This window comes from Rhyacophila brunnea, unplaced genomic scaffold (genome assembly GCF_057557595.1).
Source record: "Rhyacophila brunnea isolate RB1 unplaced genomic scaffold, BYU_Rbru_1.0 scaffold_6, whole genome shotgun sequence".
In the NCBI taxonomy this organism is placed as follows: domain Eukaryota; kingdom Metazoa; phylum Arthropoda; class Insecta; order Trichoptera; family Rhyacophilidae; genus Rhyacophila; species Rhyacophila brunnea.
Genome location: NW_028233276.1, coordinates 41770871 through 41788724, shown reverse-complemented (window position 1 = coordinate 41788724; position 17854 = coordinate 41770871). Strand labels below are relative to the sequence as shown.

The following is a 17854-nucleotide window of genomic DNA, read 5'->3' as shown; positions in this document are numbered from 1 at the left end:
GGGGGAGAGGGCATCGGTTTAGATGCTTCAACTTTCTCGGTTCCTAGTTATATTTTGTTGCCACGTACATCCACCCGAACTTGACAAGTTCGTCGATCAAGCAGGTGTGTTTTCGTATTATTCATTACTAATAATAAAATTCATCTCGATTGTAGTGTACTTATATATGTCATATTTGTATAGGTACTTCTGTGTTTCAGTCAGTTAAATTTCACAAATTAATAATCCGTAAACTTGCTTGCTAGATTCAATGATAGTGGACATTATTTTTATAAATTTGAAATGTAGACGATACAAGATCGTTATAATGTATTTTATATATATAATAGTAAGTACCTAGTCACTTATATTATACGTAATACGGAAAGAGATTTTGTATTGAAATCGTTGTTTACCTTTTATTGTTATAGATGGAATAAAAATCATTTATTTTAAATTTATACCAGTAAAATGTCAATCGCCTGAATATTAGTAGTCTATGGCCTGAATAGCATATTTTTGTGAATGCGTCTAGTTGGTACTATTTGAAATATAAATTTACGTATTTTATTATCTATGAGTATTATGTGCTATTGGGTTGGTATTGATATGGCGATAGTTTTGATAGCCAATCAGAAACATTGAATACAATCGAAACAGCGTTGCCATGTCTACTGAAATTTCAATTTGGGAATCTGCGGCCCGCGGCGAAATATTTTTCCTAAAAAAAAAACAAGCCGACTATGAAAATTTGGGAACCTGCGGCCCGCGGTGAAATTTTTTTCTAAAACAGAAATCTACTGATATTTTGTCGAATCTACTGAATTTTTTTTACACATTCTACTGAAATTAAAAATTTTGACTTGGCAACACTGAATCGAAATTAGAAATGACAACAAGTTGACAGCTGTTAGTTGTGTCATCTTTTTCGGTGTGCGCGATTTAAAATTATTCATTTTGAGCAATTTATAACAGAGACATACTCTTATTTATAATAGAAACACTACTGCTCGACTGCAGTTTGAGATTGTCGAGTTTTCATATTTGTTATATTATTACAAATTCAGTGATTTATATAATTTTATTGTCGATCGTACGATACTACTTTTCGGCATTCACGCGCTTCAATATTTAAAAAATTCAAAACAAAATCATGGCTGAAAAAACTGTAGTTATTGTATCTGCTGTACGGACTCCTATTGGTATGATACAATTTAACATTTTTATATGGACACTGTCATGACATGACATGTATTATTTACATGTTTACATACTGCAACACTTATAATAAACTAAGCTGACAGCGTATGACCCACATTTTAATCAGAACACAAAAAGGGAAAATTGGAAAGTTTTCACGTAATAACTACGTCATTAAAATACTAACATGTTATCTTCAAAAAATGCCAAAAATAAATTCAAATTTATTGAAATTCTTTTCAGTAGTAGGTACTTATATTCTATCTGGACTCCAATTGGATAGGTACGAATTTATTGATTTGGCCTTACAATATTTTATTTTATCAGACATTGACCTTCTTCAATTATTTGTAGAGAGTAGTTGGTACTGCATAGAGCTTTAAAATATATTAAAACAACCGCATATGAAATTAATTAATTTGACACCTCAAGGCCCACTATTAGTCAGGATGACACGAAACTGTAAATTTTGATCGTAGTGCTAGTTATTGTTCATACTTTGAGTGAAATATGGTAAACCGTTTGTAGAAAATGATGATGGTTACATATTGAAATAAATGGTAATACCATTGATTTGAACGAAATATATAGGAAACAGACAAGGGTTTGCGATGTAATAGAGTTTGCTAAAAACCTCAAATGGAAATGGGCTGGACACATAGCTTGAAGAAGGGACAATCGTTTAGTCATCCAGTGGTTTCCAAGAGGTACAAAACGTCCGCAAGGTAGATCTAAAGACCGCTGGATCGATGAAATGATAAATTTCTGTGGAAGTACGTGGCAATGCAACGCACAGAACCGAGAGAGTGGAATCAGCTTGGAGAGGCCTTCATCCAGCAGTGGATAGATTCAGGCTGATGATGATGATATAATCAAAAGTCTTCGTTACTGCAGACAGGTTACCGCATTGTATTCGAAATTAATCAATAACTAGCACTAATATCGTAATTTGCAATTCAGTGCCCTTGCCCGGTTATATAATAGTTGGCCTTGGTATCTATCTACCCGACATAATAAAATAATAATATCATGTTTTGCATAAAATTAGAAAAGGAGCGATGGGGTCTTGGAGCTCTGTGCAGACAACATAATCAGGAAATTTACTTCCAAACACCTCACGAAATACCTACTAAACAACAAAATAATAGAAGAGCAATACACAACATATCTATTTCTGGCCATTAATTATTGAGGAACATAACTTTATCTAAAACTGTAATCGAGCAAATTTTTTTAATATCTTAACCACAAATGCGAATATGTACATAACTGAATATAATATCTACATATATGAAGTGTCCGTACTGATATATAAAAAAAAATACTTAATAATTTTTTATGCCAAGAATGTCAATGAAACAGTTGCGTTGTGATTTTAAAATATTTAAAACTACTGTATGAATCATGAATCACGATTAAGCAAATGGGTCGTTAATTCGTTCTCATTCATTTTAATAAGGTATCTACATATTTAAAAAAAAATGTGATGAACAATAATTTTATCAATTTTATTTAAAGTGACACTAGAAAAATTATAAGCAATTTCACTAATGTTTCTATTTAAATTTTCACCTTTGATCTCAAAGATCATGAAAAAATTCTTCTATACTCTTATGTCTCCATTTAGAAATTTTAATTTCTGACACATTTTCAAATTTATTAATGAAATCTTTCTCTTTTTATTGAAATTATATTATGTATATTTAAAAAAAAAATGTATATTTTCATTGGTTTACTTTCCAATCACTTTTGCCTACATTTTGGCCTATACGATTTGATCAGCATTGTCAGCCGAAATTTCTGCTGGGTATCTCTCTCATCTAGTTGTTATACCTAAGGTTATAATAATATCTCTGTACATATACTATATTCTTATTGTATGCATCACCACCATAACACCGGATGGAGCCTTTACGCGCCTTAATGGCGAAATGTGAGAAAAATCTCAACGAATCACATGTCGGTAGTGTGTGAACTGTCACATAGTCAGACGCTGACGAAGTTTTAGCTTACGTGGACCATTGTGTGTCATTTGGGGGTTCTGACTCTCCACAGGGATAAAATAATGGATATAATATAGGATCACAATGAGGGGTCTAAAAGGAGAGCAAGTTTGGACCGTTTCTTCGGTAGTACCATTCTATAGAATCAAACACACCAGCTGTTTCTTCAGCAATAGGTTTGTTAATCGACGCATTTCCATTAAAATATTATCAACAAAACGCAGGTTCAAGTTAATATTATGTCCCGCTGGTTCATGATGTATTGCTTCTTGGTTTTGACTTTAGCATAAAGATTGTTGATCTGAATGCCTTCTTGGGCTGACAATACTGAACGATTTAGCAATAATAAGATTTTGTGTTGTTTTGTTACAAAGTTTTTTTAAGCAATTTCAGCTTCTATCAAATTTTGGCGTTCAGCGAATAAACTTTGTTTTTTATAAGATGTTCCTCATAAAAAATAGTGTGTGACATAAATAATGCTTGTTAACCAAAGCGTTTACCAATTTTTTGTAATATATTTAAAAGATCTTTTTTTCGTCTTTTGAATACAAAATAACACATTGCACTATAGCCAAAGCCGGAAAATGCAGAAAACTCTATGTGCGTAACGTCTTCTACTCTGCTAGCCAATCAGTCTATGCTATGATTCCTAATCTAGGGCTTCGATCAAAAGTTATACATCTCAAAAAATAGCAAAGTTACATTGTGTGTCAACACCAGTGGCACCTCAAATTCTGTACTGTTCACAAGTGTGTCATTCTTTGTCAATTGTATACATACCAAGCTGTCGCTATAGGATTGGTTTGTCGAGAATCCATTTTTGTCGAAATCGACCTTTTAATGCAAAATGATTTGTTTTATCTAAATGGACCAGAAACATCCTTTTCTTTAATTTGCTTTGTAATGAATACAGCATTCATATGCTGTAAAAACAAAAATTTAAATACCTTCATGTATTTAAATATAGGATAATGAAATTTGATTTTCGTCTCCTGAACATTTGACATTTGGTCTATTCGCAAAACCAATCCTATAGCGACGAAGTGTCAGCTGAATGCAGAACTATTCTAACTCACATTTGAAATATTTTACAGAAATGTTCTTTTATTTATTATTTATGTAGCCAGATTTATGTATCATTATTTTCATCAATTGTCCTACTAAACTAAAATATGATGTATACCTACATTTATCTATACAAATAATAAATATTTTAAGTAGGTCGTATCAAAGAACTCCTTTACATAGAGCATGAAAATGCCGAAAGGCGAAATCTGTGTCACTAAAACCGGTCTCTGTGGAACAGTATAAAGCGCTTATCAATTAGAATGAATATTTGAGTCGTGACAATGAATAATCATTTTCATTTCAGGATCTTTTAGTGGATGCCTTTCATCTTTCAAAGCGACTGATCTCGGAGCGATAGTAATAAAAGAAGCATTATCTAGGATCAACTTGAAAGGGGAAGACGTCTCCGAGGTGATTTTAGGTCAAGTAAGTAACAATAGAATGCACTTGAATATTCTAAAAATACCATTTTATTTTTTTATAAATACCGAGTAGATACTGAAGTATAATACTTCGATGAGAATTAATATTTTTATTTTGAATAACTATTATCAATAAAATTGTATTTTTTTTGCAATTGAAGAACATAAGTACCTAATTAATAATGACAATAATATATTGTAATGTATTATGCTAGTTTTTTGCCATGTTTTATCCTAAATGAAGCATGGGCGTCTACCATCAACATAATATTAGGTAGACATAGTGTTTCAAGTAGCCTCTGTAAATGACCCTGCTCATAGAAATTTGGGCCTGTCAGGGTTCGCTTATACTAATTTCATCGTTTCATACACATAAGTACAGATGTATATCATTGAATAATTAATAACTATATAAATTATCTACATTACAATGACAGTCATTATTGCAAATCAGTATTTATGTCTTTACAAAATTGTTATCCTATTCTGCCATCACACACTGTCTGCTAAATTTCGTCAAAATTAGTTAAAGATTAACTCTACCTAGATTGCAATAATAATGCTTATTGCAGATTTTTGTCCTATTTTGAAAAACGTGTCCATTTTAATATAGAGGTTTTGGGGATGTATCTTGACTATCTTAACAGATCTTTTTTACAAGGAGTGGTTATCTCATTCACGGCTTCGGAGACAGACGCTTTGCTGCCTCTACTAAACGACTAAATTTGTTAACACTATTCAAACCAGTTTTAAATCAATTGGTTAAAAGTAGAACTCTAACCCAGATTACAAAAATAAACAAATTTTACCAAAGCATTTAAAATATCTATTAATCAACTATAAATTTTATCTGTAATTATCTATTCTAGGTAAGTACTTAAATGTTTGCTAAGGAAACAATTATTATTTTGTATTACATATAAATGATAAATCATCAGTATTGTCTGACGCTGGAGTAGTGAATGCCTCTTTGAAGCCTTGGGTGAGGGATAGAATTCCACGTCTGGTCAAATTCACATGATTTTTTTTAAGCGTGTGCTTGATTCAAAGCAAGATCACAGTGGCTACAACCAATCCTTGTAAAAAAGTATTATAGATCTACCAGCATAAGTTTTTGACTAAGTGCAAGATACCAATTGGCAAGTGCTTATACAATTTTAGATGTGGTGATTTTAGTTCTGAGTTCAGCTAGTGTTCGACTTATATTGGTAGGGTACATCTGTAATTTAAAACGTCCAACAATATTGAAATAGTATCCAATGTTTTTAGTTTAAAAGTATTATCCTGGTACATTAAAGTCGGCTGGACCATGCTGACGAATGTACGTGCATAAACTGTTTCAATCATGCTCCATACAATTTTGTCAAAAATATGTCACTTATTGGTGGGATAAATTCAATGAGTTTTTATTTATTTTAGGCGCTAACGGCAGGTCAGGGTCAGAATCCAGCCAGACAGGCTTCTATAAAAGCATGTATTCCGGAAACGGTCCCGGCGTATACGATAAACATGCTGTGTGGGTCCGGTCTCAAGTAAGATTTCTATTAAATGAATTATCTTTTTTGTACTACTGTCAACTTGCAATCAATCTGAAGTTGGTAATGTGTCTTGATAATAATTGTTGATATTTCAAAGTCCTCGTTCAAACTGCAAGATCTCTATAGAGCCAGCAAAGAGGCTTTCACTCAACACTATGAAACAATTACAACTTCTTTTAATTGGAATATTTACATTTTCAAAACGTGTAGAATGGCCAAAACTGGTCAATGGAGACTTTGTGGCTTAAATTGCAAATATCTTTTGTAATACACTAATTATGAAAAGGGTGTATGTAAGGAGGGTTGTACATTATGTACCCATTGCCAGTAAACTTTTAAATATCGTACTGTATTATGATTTCGGTATAATACCTAGATACATATTTCGGAGCCCTGAAAAGCTTATATATTTGAAAAAATATTGGTGTTGAGTGGGACTCGAACCCGCATTCATAGGATTCCGGCCAATGTGCTTTACCGATTAAGCTACCTGCACCATACCTAATCACGCTGAAATTAACCATTAATACATTTTTGATGCTATCAAATTTCCTTAATATTAGCGCCCTTCTTTTGTGATTTTAAATCGGCGGCTCCTGTAAAGCTGTGCTCTCATAAATTGTTCTATATAAAAAAACCTGACTTTTTCATAAGTTAATATTTTTCAGAACTGTATTTCTCGGGTACCAGTCCATATTGAGTGGAGATTCAGAAGTGGTTGTATGTGGCGGACAGGAGAGTATGACCCAAGCCCCTCATGTTGTTTACTTGCGACCCGGAATCAAAATGGGAAACACACAACTCTCCGATACGATACTACAAGACGGACTTATAGATGCTACCCATAATATTCATATGGGAATTACGGGTATGTCAAAGAAAATCGATATAAATATAATATTTGTGAAAAATTGTAGAAACTGAAAATAACGGAAAATCTTAATAAAAACCTTATACTGAATTAGATTCAAACACATACCGCACCGATTGTATAAAACCATATTACCTGTAAATGACATCGATATTAGGGTTTCAAGATTTCATAAAATTGAGTTCATTAGTAAAGTTTATAAAATAAAATGACAATATTTGTTTATTGATTTCACATATTTTTGCATGTAACTTATCAAAATTCTAAATTGTTTCACATTTACATCTCGAAATCGAAATTTTTTCACTTACTATGATTTTACACTCATGGTGCGATATCTTTCAACTATTGGGCGAGGACTATGACCACTAAGTTAACGATGCGGGTATTTTTCTTGCTAATATTTCCTTAAACTTGTGATTTCCCGCGATTATCCGTTTTCTGAAGTTGTAAGTAGTTCGTATCCCACATCTGGCAAAATTCACGTCATTCAATGCATGTTTGACGGATAGCAATAACCCAATACTTTTGAAGAATGTTAATATAACCTCCACCCTGTGGATGACACATAGTATGCACCGCTCAGTACTTAAATTGGTGATTTACATTTCCGCGCGTCCTGGAAGGCTGCTAAATACTATCTATAGAGTGTATACGGCGGAGCGACAGGATGCTGGTTTGACCTGGAACGAAGCAAGAAGACTGGCGAGCGACAGGGATTGGGACAGCATGTGGTGTCCATATGCTCCAATTAAGGGGCGGATATGGCCGAAGAAGAAAAGACATTTTTTTGTTCTGTACCATACATTAGAATAAAAATGATTTCTGTAGTAATGTTAATATTCTTATCCTTATAATTATATTCGTAAAATACATGTTGTACATTGTAAATTTTCAGCGGAAAATATTCAAAAAAAGTACAACATATCTCGAGAGGAACAGGATGAATTTGCTGCCGGATCTCAGAAGAAAGTAGAAGCCGCTCAAAAGGCAGGCCATTTCACCAAGGAAATCGTCCCTGTCGAGGTGCAATCTAGAAAAGGTGTTACAATTATTACTACTGACGAATTCCCCAAACCTGGCACAACATCGGAGACTTTATCCAAACTTCGACCCGCATTTGATAAGGTAATACTGATAATCTGCTTGATTGATTATTACATCACTTTACCAATTTTAATAAGCTATTGATATGAAGGTTTAGGAGACAGCAGCGTAATCTACCAAACTTAGTTTTAATTAATATTCAGTCATTCTTCCACAGAAAGTGGCATGTTTTTTTTATAATATGATTTTTTTTTAATGAACGAAATATGGACTCTAAAATGGAATCTAAAAATGGGGTATTTCCATATTTTTTATTTAAATAGAGAAATAAAAAGTGACAGGAAGGAACCACAGACCGAACTGAAAAGTGGCATTATTCTTAGCATTCTTTTGGTGTAGCCAACTTTTAGGCAATATGTTTACAATAATTAAGCGGTTTCAAGAATTTTTTGTTTTGTTTCAAGAACTTTTGTTAAGGGGACGCTCTACAGAATTGACCTTGAGAATTGAAAATATGGTTTTTTTACATGTGGTCCGGAATTGTTGCTCTACTGGTAATATTCAAAGGTCGCCGACAATGCTTTGGTCTAAAGTAAATAATGATCTCTTAATTAAATTTAAATCATAACACTGTCAACGTGAATAAAATATGGGGTGACCAAAAAATGATATCTTCTAATATACGTAAATGTTACTAAATTCAATTTGTTAATCATCTGTTTGGTGGGAAATATTGTAACCAATATGATGGATAGCCACGATATAAACTTAATAATATATTAATAACGTTTTAACCAGAAATTGTCCGAGAGCTAAACATACGAAGGATGTTGAAATACATATCTACCTACATTTTTATTTCATGTGCTATCCAAAAAACATTATTATTGAATAGTACGAGTATTTATTTTGAATGTGTAAGACCTATTACATAATTATTAAAAAAATAGGTACACATTGTTTAATTCTAATGCATATTTAAAAAAAAAGTGTATTATAGTGATGTCTGTTTATTATAAAAAGAAAGTGACTTTTTATAAGAAATGAAAATATAATTAATTATATTTTCATTTCTTTTAAAATGGAATTCTACCATTTACTTGGTTACTACTGCTAACTCAATTAATGACTTTTTATTACTTACCCGATTAGTTTAATTAATTTAGTCTGACACTTTTACAAACAAGTAACGCAATTTTACTTTTATAAAAATAGGTAGGTACAATAATTATTGTATTTTGTTGAAAGCCACTGCAAGAAATAATTTATATAAAAAATGATTATTAACGTAGAGACACCCTCACATTTTTTTATTCAAAGCTAGCGTCGCTGAGAAGATAGCAAAGTTACCAACCAGGGCTGTCGAAGACTAATTACTTATTTTTATGATGTGTTTTTAATTGTGTGCAATTTGGCGGAAAATATAATATATAGATACAGTTGCTTACCATTCGGTTATCCAATGAGCTGGGTTTTGTTTAATCTTTTGCAGACATCCTACAGTTTTATTTTTTATCTTGCCCATCTCACGTAAGGATATCTGATATTATAAAAGTTACATAGTACAACAGTGTTTAAATCTAATATGTAATTGTACAGGTTTAATTAAAAACTATAACAAAATTAACATTTTAATGATTTACAGAGTTTTCTATGCTATATCAACTTAATATCAATTTTAATGAGACAAGATACATATTACGATATATCCAAAATACACATCATCAGATAATATGTGAAATATTTTGATAAGCAAAAAAATAAGAACAATACAAAAATAACATAACATAATCAGCCAGTCTTTTCATAATTATTTTAGATAAATGTTGTATGCCGTTTGACGCTTGGAATTATGTAATTATTCCATCTGTTCAGTAAGCTATTTTTAACTTTAAATTTGTAACTTTTTAAAACGTAAAATTAGATTGATATTATTTTGACAGCCCTGTATTCGTTCGGCCGGCTTCAGATTACGTCGCATACATGTTATGTTTGAAGGGAATAATAATAATAATAATGATATTCATTCACCCGAGAATTGTAATTAATAATTATTGCGTTTCTTAAAATAAATCCCCGATGGTTAGAGGTTTTTGAGGTTAGACTGAATTAAAATGACGTCCTTTCAACTCTGAGATCATTCTCTGAATGAACTATGAATGACCTTGTTCCTGTTCATCGGGCTCTTAAGTACCTAATTATTACAATATGTTTTTTAATTCGCGTAAAGGATTATGTTTTATTTTTTGTTTGCAATTGTTCAATAACTTTTTTTAAAACAATTTTTTCATTGTCTTAATTTTTCTAAATATAAACAATACACTAATCGGCCATATTATTATAATAATATTCCACTGTTGCCAGTACCAGTGCAACATTATGCATATCGTGTATGGCAACATCATAATTTTCTAAATATAATCGGTTTAATTGCGAAGATGGAAAAATCGATTTTACAATCTATATAATTATTTAAAATAATAGTATCTGTATTATTTTTGGATATAATTAATTACCTTCTTGATATTTTGTGTGCTGGCTGGATATGTATGCTCTGAATCAAAATATAGGTACCAGGTGAACATACTATTCAAAGAGGTGTACGATTCTGTGGCCTTCTAATGCATTTATTTATAATGTTCCATATAAAAAATAATATAGGAAATGACATCTTTTCTATTTGTTGATAGATACATATCTCCTTGGTATTTCTAAGCGCCTGGTATATTGAAACCAAATCAAAAAGTATCAGACGATAGTATGTGAAGAGATGTTAGGTTCGATTGACGTAGTTCTAACAGTCTAATGTTAAATGCATTTACAAATAATGATAATAATAGTATATCTCTTTGATGTTCTGACCGCCTGATACACTGACGCTAAATCAAAAAGTATCCGGAGAGCATAATAAGCAAGAAATTATTCCATTTGATTGATGTTGCACTAAATTGACTAAATATTATGGTCAAATATCTAAAAATGTTATTATTATATAATTTTACATTACACAAAAAGTAAGAAATTCTTACGGGGTTCTTGCGATTTTCTATTGTTACGGCGGTTCATGATCAGCTGTGAATAGTCTGCCATTTTTTTTTCTGAATGTTATGTCATAAAAATATAAAAGGCTGTAGATTCCATGAAATATAATATGGCCGATTAGTGTATTGTTTTTATATTGAAAAAATAAGACGATGAAAAATGGTTTTAAAAAATTGTTATTGAACGATTGCAAACAAAAATAAAGCATAATCGTTTACACGAATTAAAAAACGTATCGTAATAATTACATACCTAAATGATTTTTTTGATTACAATCGTCTTCATATTCAAAGTACGTAAAGATTACGAAGGTTTAATTTTATTGACAATTAATTTAGATATCGAAATGTGTGGTTATTTTTTTTTTAATTATAGATGTGCCATTGTTTTGTCTATATTTTTCTAGTTGAATTCATAATACATGCCTTTATAAACATAATATAAATTAATACAATTCCAATGTTTTTAAGTTACTTTTTGACTAACAAGTCACACGTCTGTTTGAAGCGGATCGACCGCTGGATATGATGAAGAAATCTATCAAAAGATATGGCGTATTAAAAAAAAATACTACCTTTTCTATGTTTGATAATCATTAAAAATCAATCATAATTCGTCTGATATTTTATCACATTTGAATGGTTAAGGACGTAGCTTATAATCAGTATCTTTAGAATTATCTTAAAACATGTTAATCGTGTCTATTTTCCGAATAGAAAAATGCATAATTCTTGTCCAGATCTGTGTAAATATAATTGTCTACCATAAATATTTTACTATACATAAATAATGTTTCAACAATTTTACTAATGGTTTTATGAATGCGTTGAAAAATTAATAATTTAAAAAAGTGAAAAAACCATGACACACGGATGTACTGAAATGAGACTATATTATAAACCATTAGATCGAGAGGTTTAAAAGAATACATATGTAATAAAAGTACTTTATGCAGTCATCAACTAAATAAGAAATAATAACGCTTCAAAATTATATAAACAGATTTTCTACAACGTTTAGGGGTTGTTCAGGCTTATACTCTGAAAATACCATAAAACCTCTCTATTTTGACCTACGTGGCACATGGGCCTTAAGTGAGTTTAATTAAATTTGCTATACTTAATTTAATGCTTATGCATTGGAATAAGAAAGCAGGCAAATGATTGACAATACTACTATTTCTATTATCTTTGAAGAATATTTTCATTGAAATATGCTTGTTTCGTAGTATTGTACTGGCAAAGTGAAGATTCTGCCCATCTCTGATCTAAAGGAAGTTCAAATTGGTTGAGTGAATGGTTTACAACCATTCTCGAAAGATTTCTGGTACATCCAACGTTTTTTTTATTTCGATTTCAGGAAGGCACGGTGACAGCGGGGAATGCTTCAGGAGTAAATGATGGTGCAGCAGTAGTTGTTTTAATGGATTCTCTTGTTGCCAAGTCGAAAGGACTAAAATCCCTGGCTACAATCAAAGCAATTGCTCAAGTTGGTGTGGATCCATTAATAATGGGCGTTGGGCCTATCAATGCAGTCAAATCTGTCGTATGTTATCAATAATAATATTGAGGATAGATTAATTTAGGATTTAGTTTCTGTTTAACCTGGGTGATTGCTACCCATATGGATATATACAACTATTTTAAAAATCTCAATACAGGCGGTACTCGACTTTCATACATAATTGGTTCCTTAAAATGTGTACGAATGTTGAATGTACGAAAGTACAGACCTACAAACTAATCTGTAGAATCGCCAAAAATGGAACTACAAACTACCATAGGACGCCATTTTGAACATTTCATTCGAATGTCAGATTTTGTCCAGTTACGAGTCTTGATTGGGTAGTTTTCGACAGTGTTTCCCCCATTCCATTCTTCAGATAAGTTTGTAGGTCTGTAGAGCGATGTAAAAAAATATCAAAAAGTGTATTTTAAAATATTTTGGAGAATGAGGAAATAAATTCATTTGCAGCATCTTTATCTGCAGCTTCTCCAGTGAATTTAATAGTATGTCAAAAATACTGTCCGGTTAAGTATAAAGAGTGTTTTCAGATTTAATGAAATGAGAACCCAAGTTTTAAACTACCTTTTCTCTTATATTATGTAAAATTATTGGATTGTTTTGACATAATCTCTAAATAGACAGTGTCTAAGTAAAAATATCGTCTTTTTACTTAGCAGAGCAGAATACCTCAGTTTGAATTTGTCAAACCGGCCTTTACTTGCTGAAATTCCATGTTAGAATCTTTTTTAATTGAGTCTTCCCTTCACTCATGTTTATAAATTTATATGGGTGAAATATTTCGGGGAGCGACTGCATGAAAGCGTACGGTTTTTGCATTATCAAAAAAATCAAAATTTTAAGATATGTACGAAATAGCGAATTGTACGAAAGTCAAAGACCGCCTGTACTCCATTAAAATTAGATGATTTACAATTTAATTCATTAATTGAATTCAATAAATATTGGTGTTATTAACAACCAACTTGTATTGGATATTGATAACTCCAGGATTATTAATGTCCAATACAATGTTGTTTCAATAAACTAAAATCATTGTTTGCAAATATGTACATACATTGACAGAGAGTACCTAAGGAACTTCATCAGAACTAAATTTTGTCAATGACCAAAAGGCTGCCTTAAAACCGGCCAAATGTACATGACTGAAGAAGTAGGGACCGAGAAGGAGATAGGGGTGGCTTTCATCCAGCAGTGGATTGACCCTGGCTGATGATGATACAAACAGTAACATACTTTGATCTGTGCCAGTTGTATATTTTAAAAAGAGCTTGAAGATGCCGAAAGGCAAAACTTGGGTCGTTAAAATCGATTCCTATAAAATGGTTGTTTCTCGCCTCTTAACAAAAAGCGGCTTGTTTTTATTAAAATCAACTTACCCCTTGGGTACAGATATAATCAGTGAACCTGAAATGTTTAGTGAAGAAGTCGAGGAATGAAAGAGAACTATGTGTGAAAAATAATATGAATTTTTAAACATTTGCAGTTGAAAAAAACCGGTTGGAAACTGGATGACGTAGACTTATTTGAATTAAATGAGGCATTCGCTGTTCAATCATTAGCGGTGGTGAGAGAATTGGGTGTGAACACTGACAAAGTGAATATATCTGGAGGCGCTATTGCTTTGGGGCATCCGGTTGGTGCATCAGGTGGGATTTCAATCCACATACCTAATGAATATTTTGATACAATGTGGAATGGTTGTGGTCTATTTATTTCTGATATTCACCATATATTATATTCTACTACACCTTGTAAAATATAAACTATAGTGCCACACTAGATATCAGCAAAGGTAGTCTATTTTTGGTATTAGGTTTGGTTTGTCATAAATTTGACGTAAAAGAAACGAATGTGTCACTAATTGTGATTTAGGTGGGTTGCACATACAAATTAAGCATGAATGCAACTCGTCAACTTGGTGCATGGGATTTAGTTGAGATTTTTATGTATAACTACCGCACAGTGTCGACACAACATTGTTCATTGGAAAGGCGGCTGTCGTGCCAGCCTGTCGAAAATGACAATGGACAGCGATCCTTATGATTTTAGGTTGAGTAATACCCATCCACCAAAAGAAACACTGCATTGGTAACACAAACATAACCAACATTTCCACCTATTTCTTATTTTTATTATTTAAAATCTTACAGACAATAATGTTTATCTGGTTTGAATATTTTGACTCTTATGGATTGAATGAGATCTGTATGTGCAAGCGGGAATGGCAATTTCATTTGCGTTTCTGAGTTTGGATTACATAGGTGTCAATCGAAATGTCTGTGTACCTAAAAGACGTTTAAAAAAAACCAATTTACAAACCAAACACGCATGAATAAAACTTGCATTTAAACGGAATGTGCAATCTTGAGTTGAGCTGTACTGCGCCGAGCCTGTAAAAATGCTTAAATGAATCAAGTCCATGTTGCAATGAGCAATTTAACATGCTTGAAATTAATTAAAATTAAATTTTTCTGCGAGGATAGAAACTTCATTAATAAATTGTAAAATAATCAGCGCATATCGAAAGTATTTAATTACCAATATTTATTGTATAAAATATAAGAATGTAACCGCAGTCTAAACTTTTAATCAAAAGCCACAAACCTCAAATGATTTCAATTTTGACAGCTCTGTATTATAACCACTAACGATGACATTATCAATTTTTGTCAACAACCGTGGTCTATTATTTTCTATTGCTTTGATCTGTTTTTGTTGATGAGATTATATGGTCTAATCCAGTGATTCTCAACCATTTTTTATTTGGTGGAACCCTTGACGCACTTTATGAAATCTTTGGGAACTTCTGTCTGGCTGTCCATGGCATTATGGTCAGAGCGGTAAATAATAAATTAGGTATATAGTAGTAGGCAGCGAGTAACCTCGAAAAGTGCAACCCTTTTCTGGATGAAAACGCCGCCCTTATTATTTTTATCTAAAATTTAATGTAAATTCGTGACGTACCTATTACTATTTCTATCTCACATATTTCACACTCTGACATACACATTCACTAACAACCGGTGTGTTGACAACGCAGATGAAAAATTGAATATTTACTTTTAGAAGTTCACATTCATTCATTAATTCCTGCTGCCTTAATTGAATGTGCCGTACCTAACCGAAACACAACATACCAACCTGCATGGCTTATCTTGACAAAATATATTTAAATCTAATGGTCCATCCAATAAAAAAACACTTAACAATTCATAGTATTGAATTCTATCACCAAAATATTGCAAGTTTTAGTTTTTTGTAAGTTTGACGATTTCTCACGGAACCCCCCGGGTTCTCTGCAGCCTTATTGGGAATCACTGGTATAACCATTTCAAAACTGAGAATCCCCTACCAACTGATAATTGTCACAAAGTTTACAAGTTGCACTTTGTAACAATATTCCACAAAACAGCGACCACAATGTATTCAACTTTGACACTTTGATATTTTATTGACATTTTTTATCACATGAGTGTCCTCTGACTAAAATACTTGTACAATTTACAGTAATACGTTATACATTATTTATAGGATGTCGTGTGTTGGTGACACTTGTACATGCGCTTGAAAGGACCGGCGGACACAAAGGAATCGCTTCTCTGTGCGTTGGCGGCGGGATGGGGGTAGCTATTGCCGTAGAGCGACTTTAATTTTGACAATACGAGTTACTATACCACTCAAGTATTCTGCAAGTTAATTTATTGTTAATGTTGAAATTTTATGGCATTATTATTTTATATTAATTTTAAGATTAAATAAATGTATTATTATAATAATATTGAATATAAATCATATTTTGTGTGGTTAAATTACAGAAGAAAACTGTATACGCTGAGAATGCATTTTATAATGTAAGAATATTTTATAACAGTATTAGATAATACAAAATGTCCTTATAAATTGTTATATTTTACCTATAAGGGATAAATCTTTAAAAACAAGCTTCGATATGATAATTCAAAAATTATTTTAATAAAATAATTGACCAATATTTTTTATGTATTGCTGTGCTTCCAATTAAATTTAGGTATTCATAATATATGTATGATGAGATTGCCTTGCATGATTTGACGAAATTTTTACACGATTAAGAAATATTTTTGCTAAATAAGCAAATACAAAATAACTATTAATGAAGAGATGATACCATGCTATATTATAAATACACGATAGTATGGCATGTTATAGCAGTTATATCAATGTTGTGTTTTTTTTTTAACAAATTTTATATGAAAATTTATTTAAAATAAACTATTTAAAGGAAATTACTGATTTTCACTGTCCCATTCAGATTACTTTTCAGTTAGCTTGAATGAAAACACAAACACCTGCAATGGAGGTGCCGAGGATTGAAGGTGTACAGGTGACATGTAATTAAAAAATGAGCGCAGTTTTCACATATCACATAACTATTCAATTTATGCATGAAAAAAGATTCAAACAATACAACAGCCTTGTATGAAAATTTATAACCATTTTATTTCTAATATTGGATATCCCATGAATATAGTGTATAAATCGTTATTATTTTCATAGCGACGTATATAATTTGAATGTTTTGGCGTGACTTGTCCTTCAGATATTAAAAACATTAATAAAGATAAATAAATGTCAATATTTTATCGTGGAATCATAATAAATTTGAGAACAAGACCTAATTCACAGAACGTTAAAAGCAGTTATGTAGAATTTACAACGTACAGAATATGCATTTATTATGTATTTGACTTTGACAGTCAATTTATTCTTCTTGTTCACCAGTTTACTTGTATTCGTTCAAACTACAGCATATTAATTTTATTATTGTACCTTGGAATGACTAAAATATTTGTATAAAAGGTATATGTATAAACATGCCTCCGAGAAGGTGGGGGCCGACAGGGCTCTAGCCTGGGGGCCCAGCGTGGCGATTCAACCAGTTAAGTGAGATAAACACACACCACAAATTTGCTATAACAGTTTAAAAAAGTTGCCTGCTGCACTATTTTACTTAAAGAATTATTAGAATTCAAAATTATGTGGCTGTGTGATATGATGATTGATATATTATACAGTATTCTCTCAGTAGTCCGCCGCTCGATTATCCGACAACTACTAAAATCCGCCGTTATTTTTACTAGTTGAAAGCACAAAAACAAGCTCTATAATTCGCCGGTA

The 17854-nt window shown here is 31.8% G+C and overlaps 1 protein-coding gene across 1 annotated transcript; it reads left to right on the top strand.

Moving 5' to 3' along the window:
- Positions 1-850: 850 nt before the first annotated feature.
- On the top strand, positions 851-16897 carry Acat2 (Acetyl-CoA acetyltransferase 2). The gene is made up of 8 exons (XM_085956606.1): positions 851-1181; positions 4555-4676; positions 6092-6204; positions 6879-7078; positions 7980-8209; positions 12530-12715; positions 14181-14343; positions 16229-16897. Exons 1-8 carry the CDS (start codon positions 1133-1135, stop codon positions 16345-16347), a joined length of 1182 nt encoding a protein of 393 aa, XP_085812732.1. The 5' UTR covers positions 851-1132; the 3' UTR covers positions 16348-16897.
- The last annotated feature ends 957 nt before the right edge of the window (positions 16898-17854 follow it).

Bases quoted from the DNA above. Each gene is read 5' to 3' on its own strand.
- Acat2 (XM_085956606.1), top strand. From the start codon at position 1,133: ATGGCTGAAAAAACTGTAGTTATTGTATCTGCTGTACGGACTCCTATT. The intron at 6,205-6,878 runs GTAAGATTTCTA...AATATTTTTCAG, and splicing joins CTGTGTGGGTCCGGTCTCAA to AACTGTATTTCTCGGGTACC. The intron at 7,079-7,979 runs GTATGTCAAAGA...GTAAATTTTCAG, and splicing joins TATTCATATGGGAATTACGG to CGGAAAATATTCAAAAAAAG.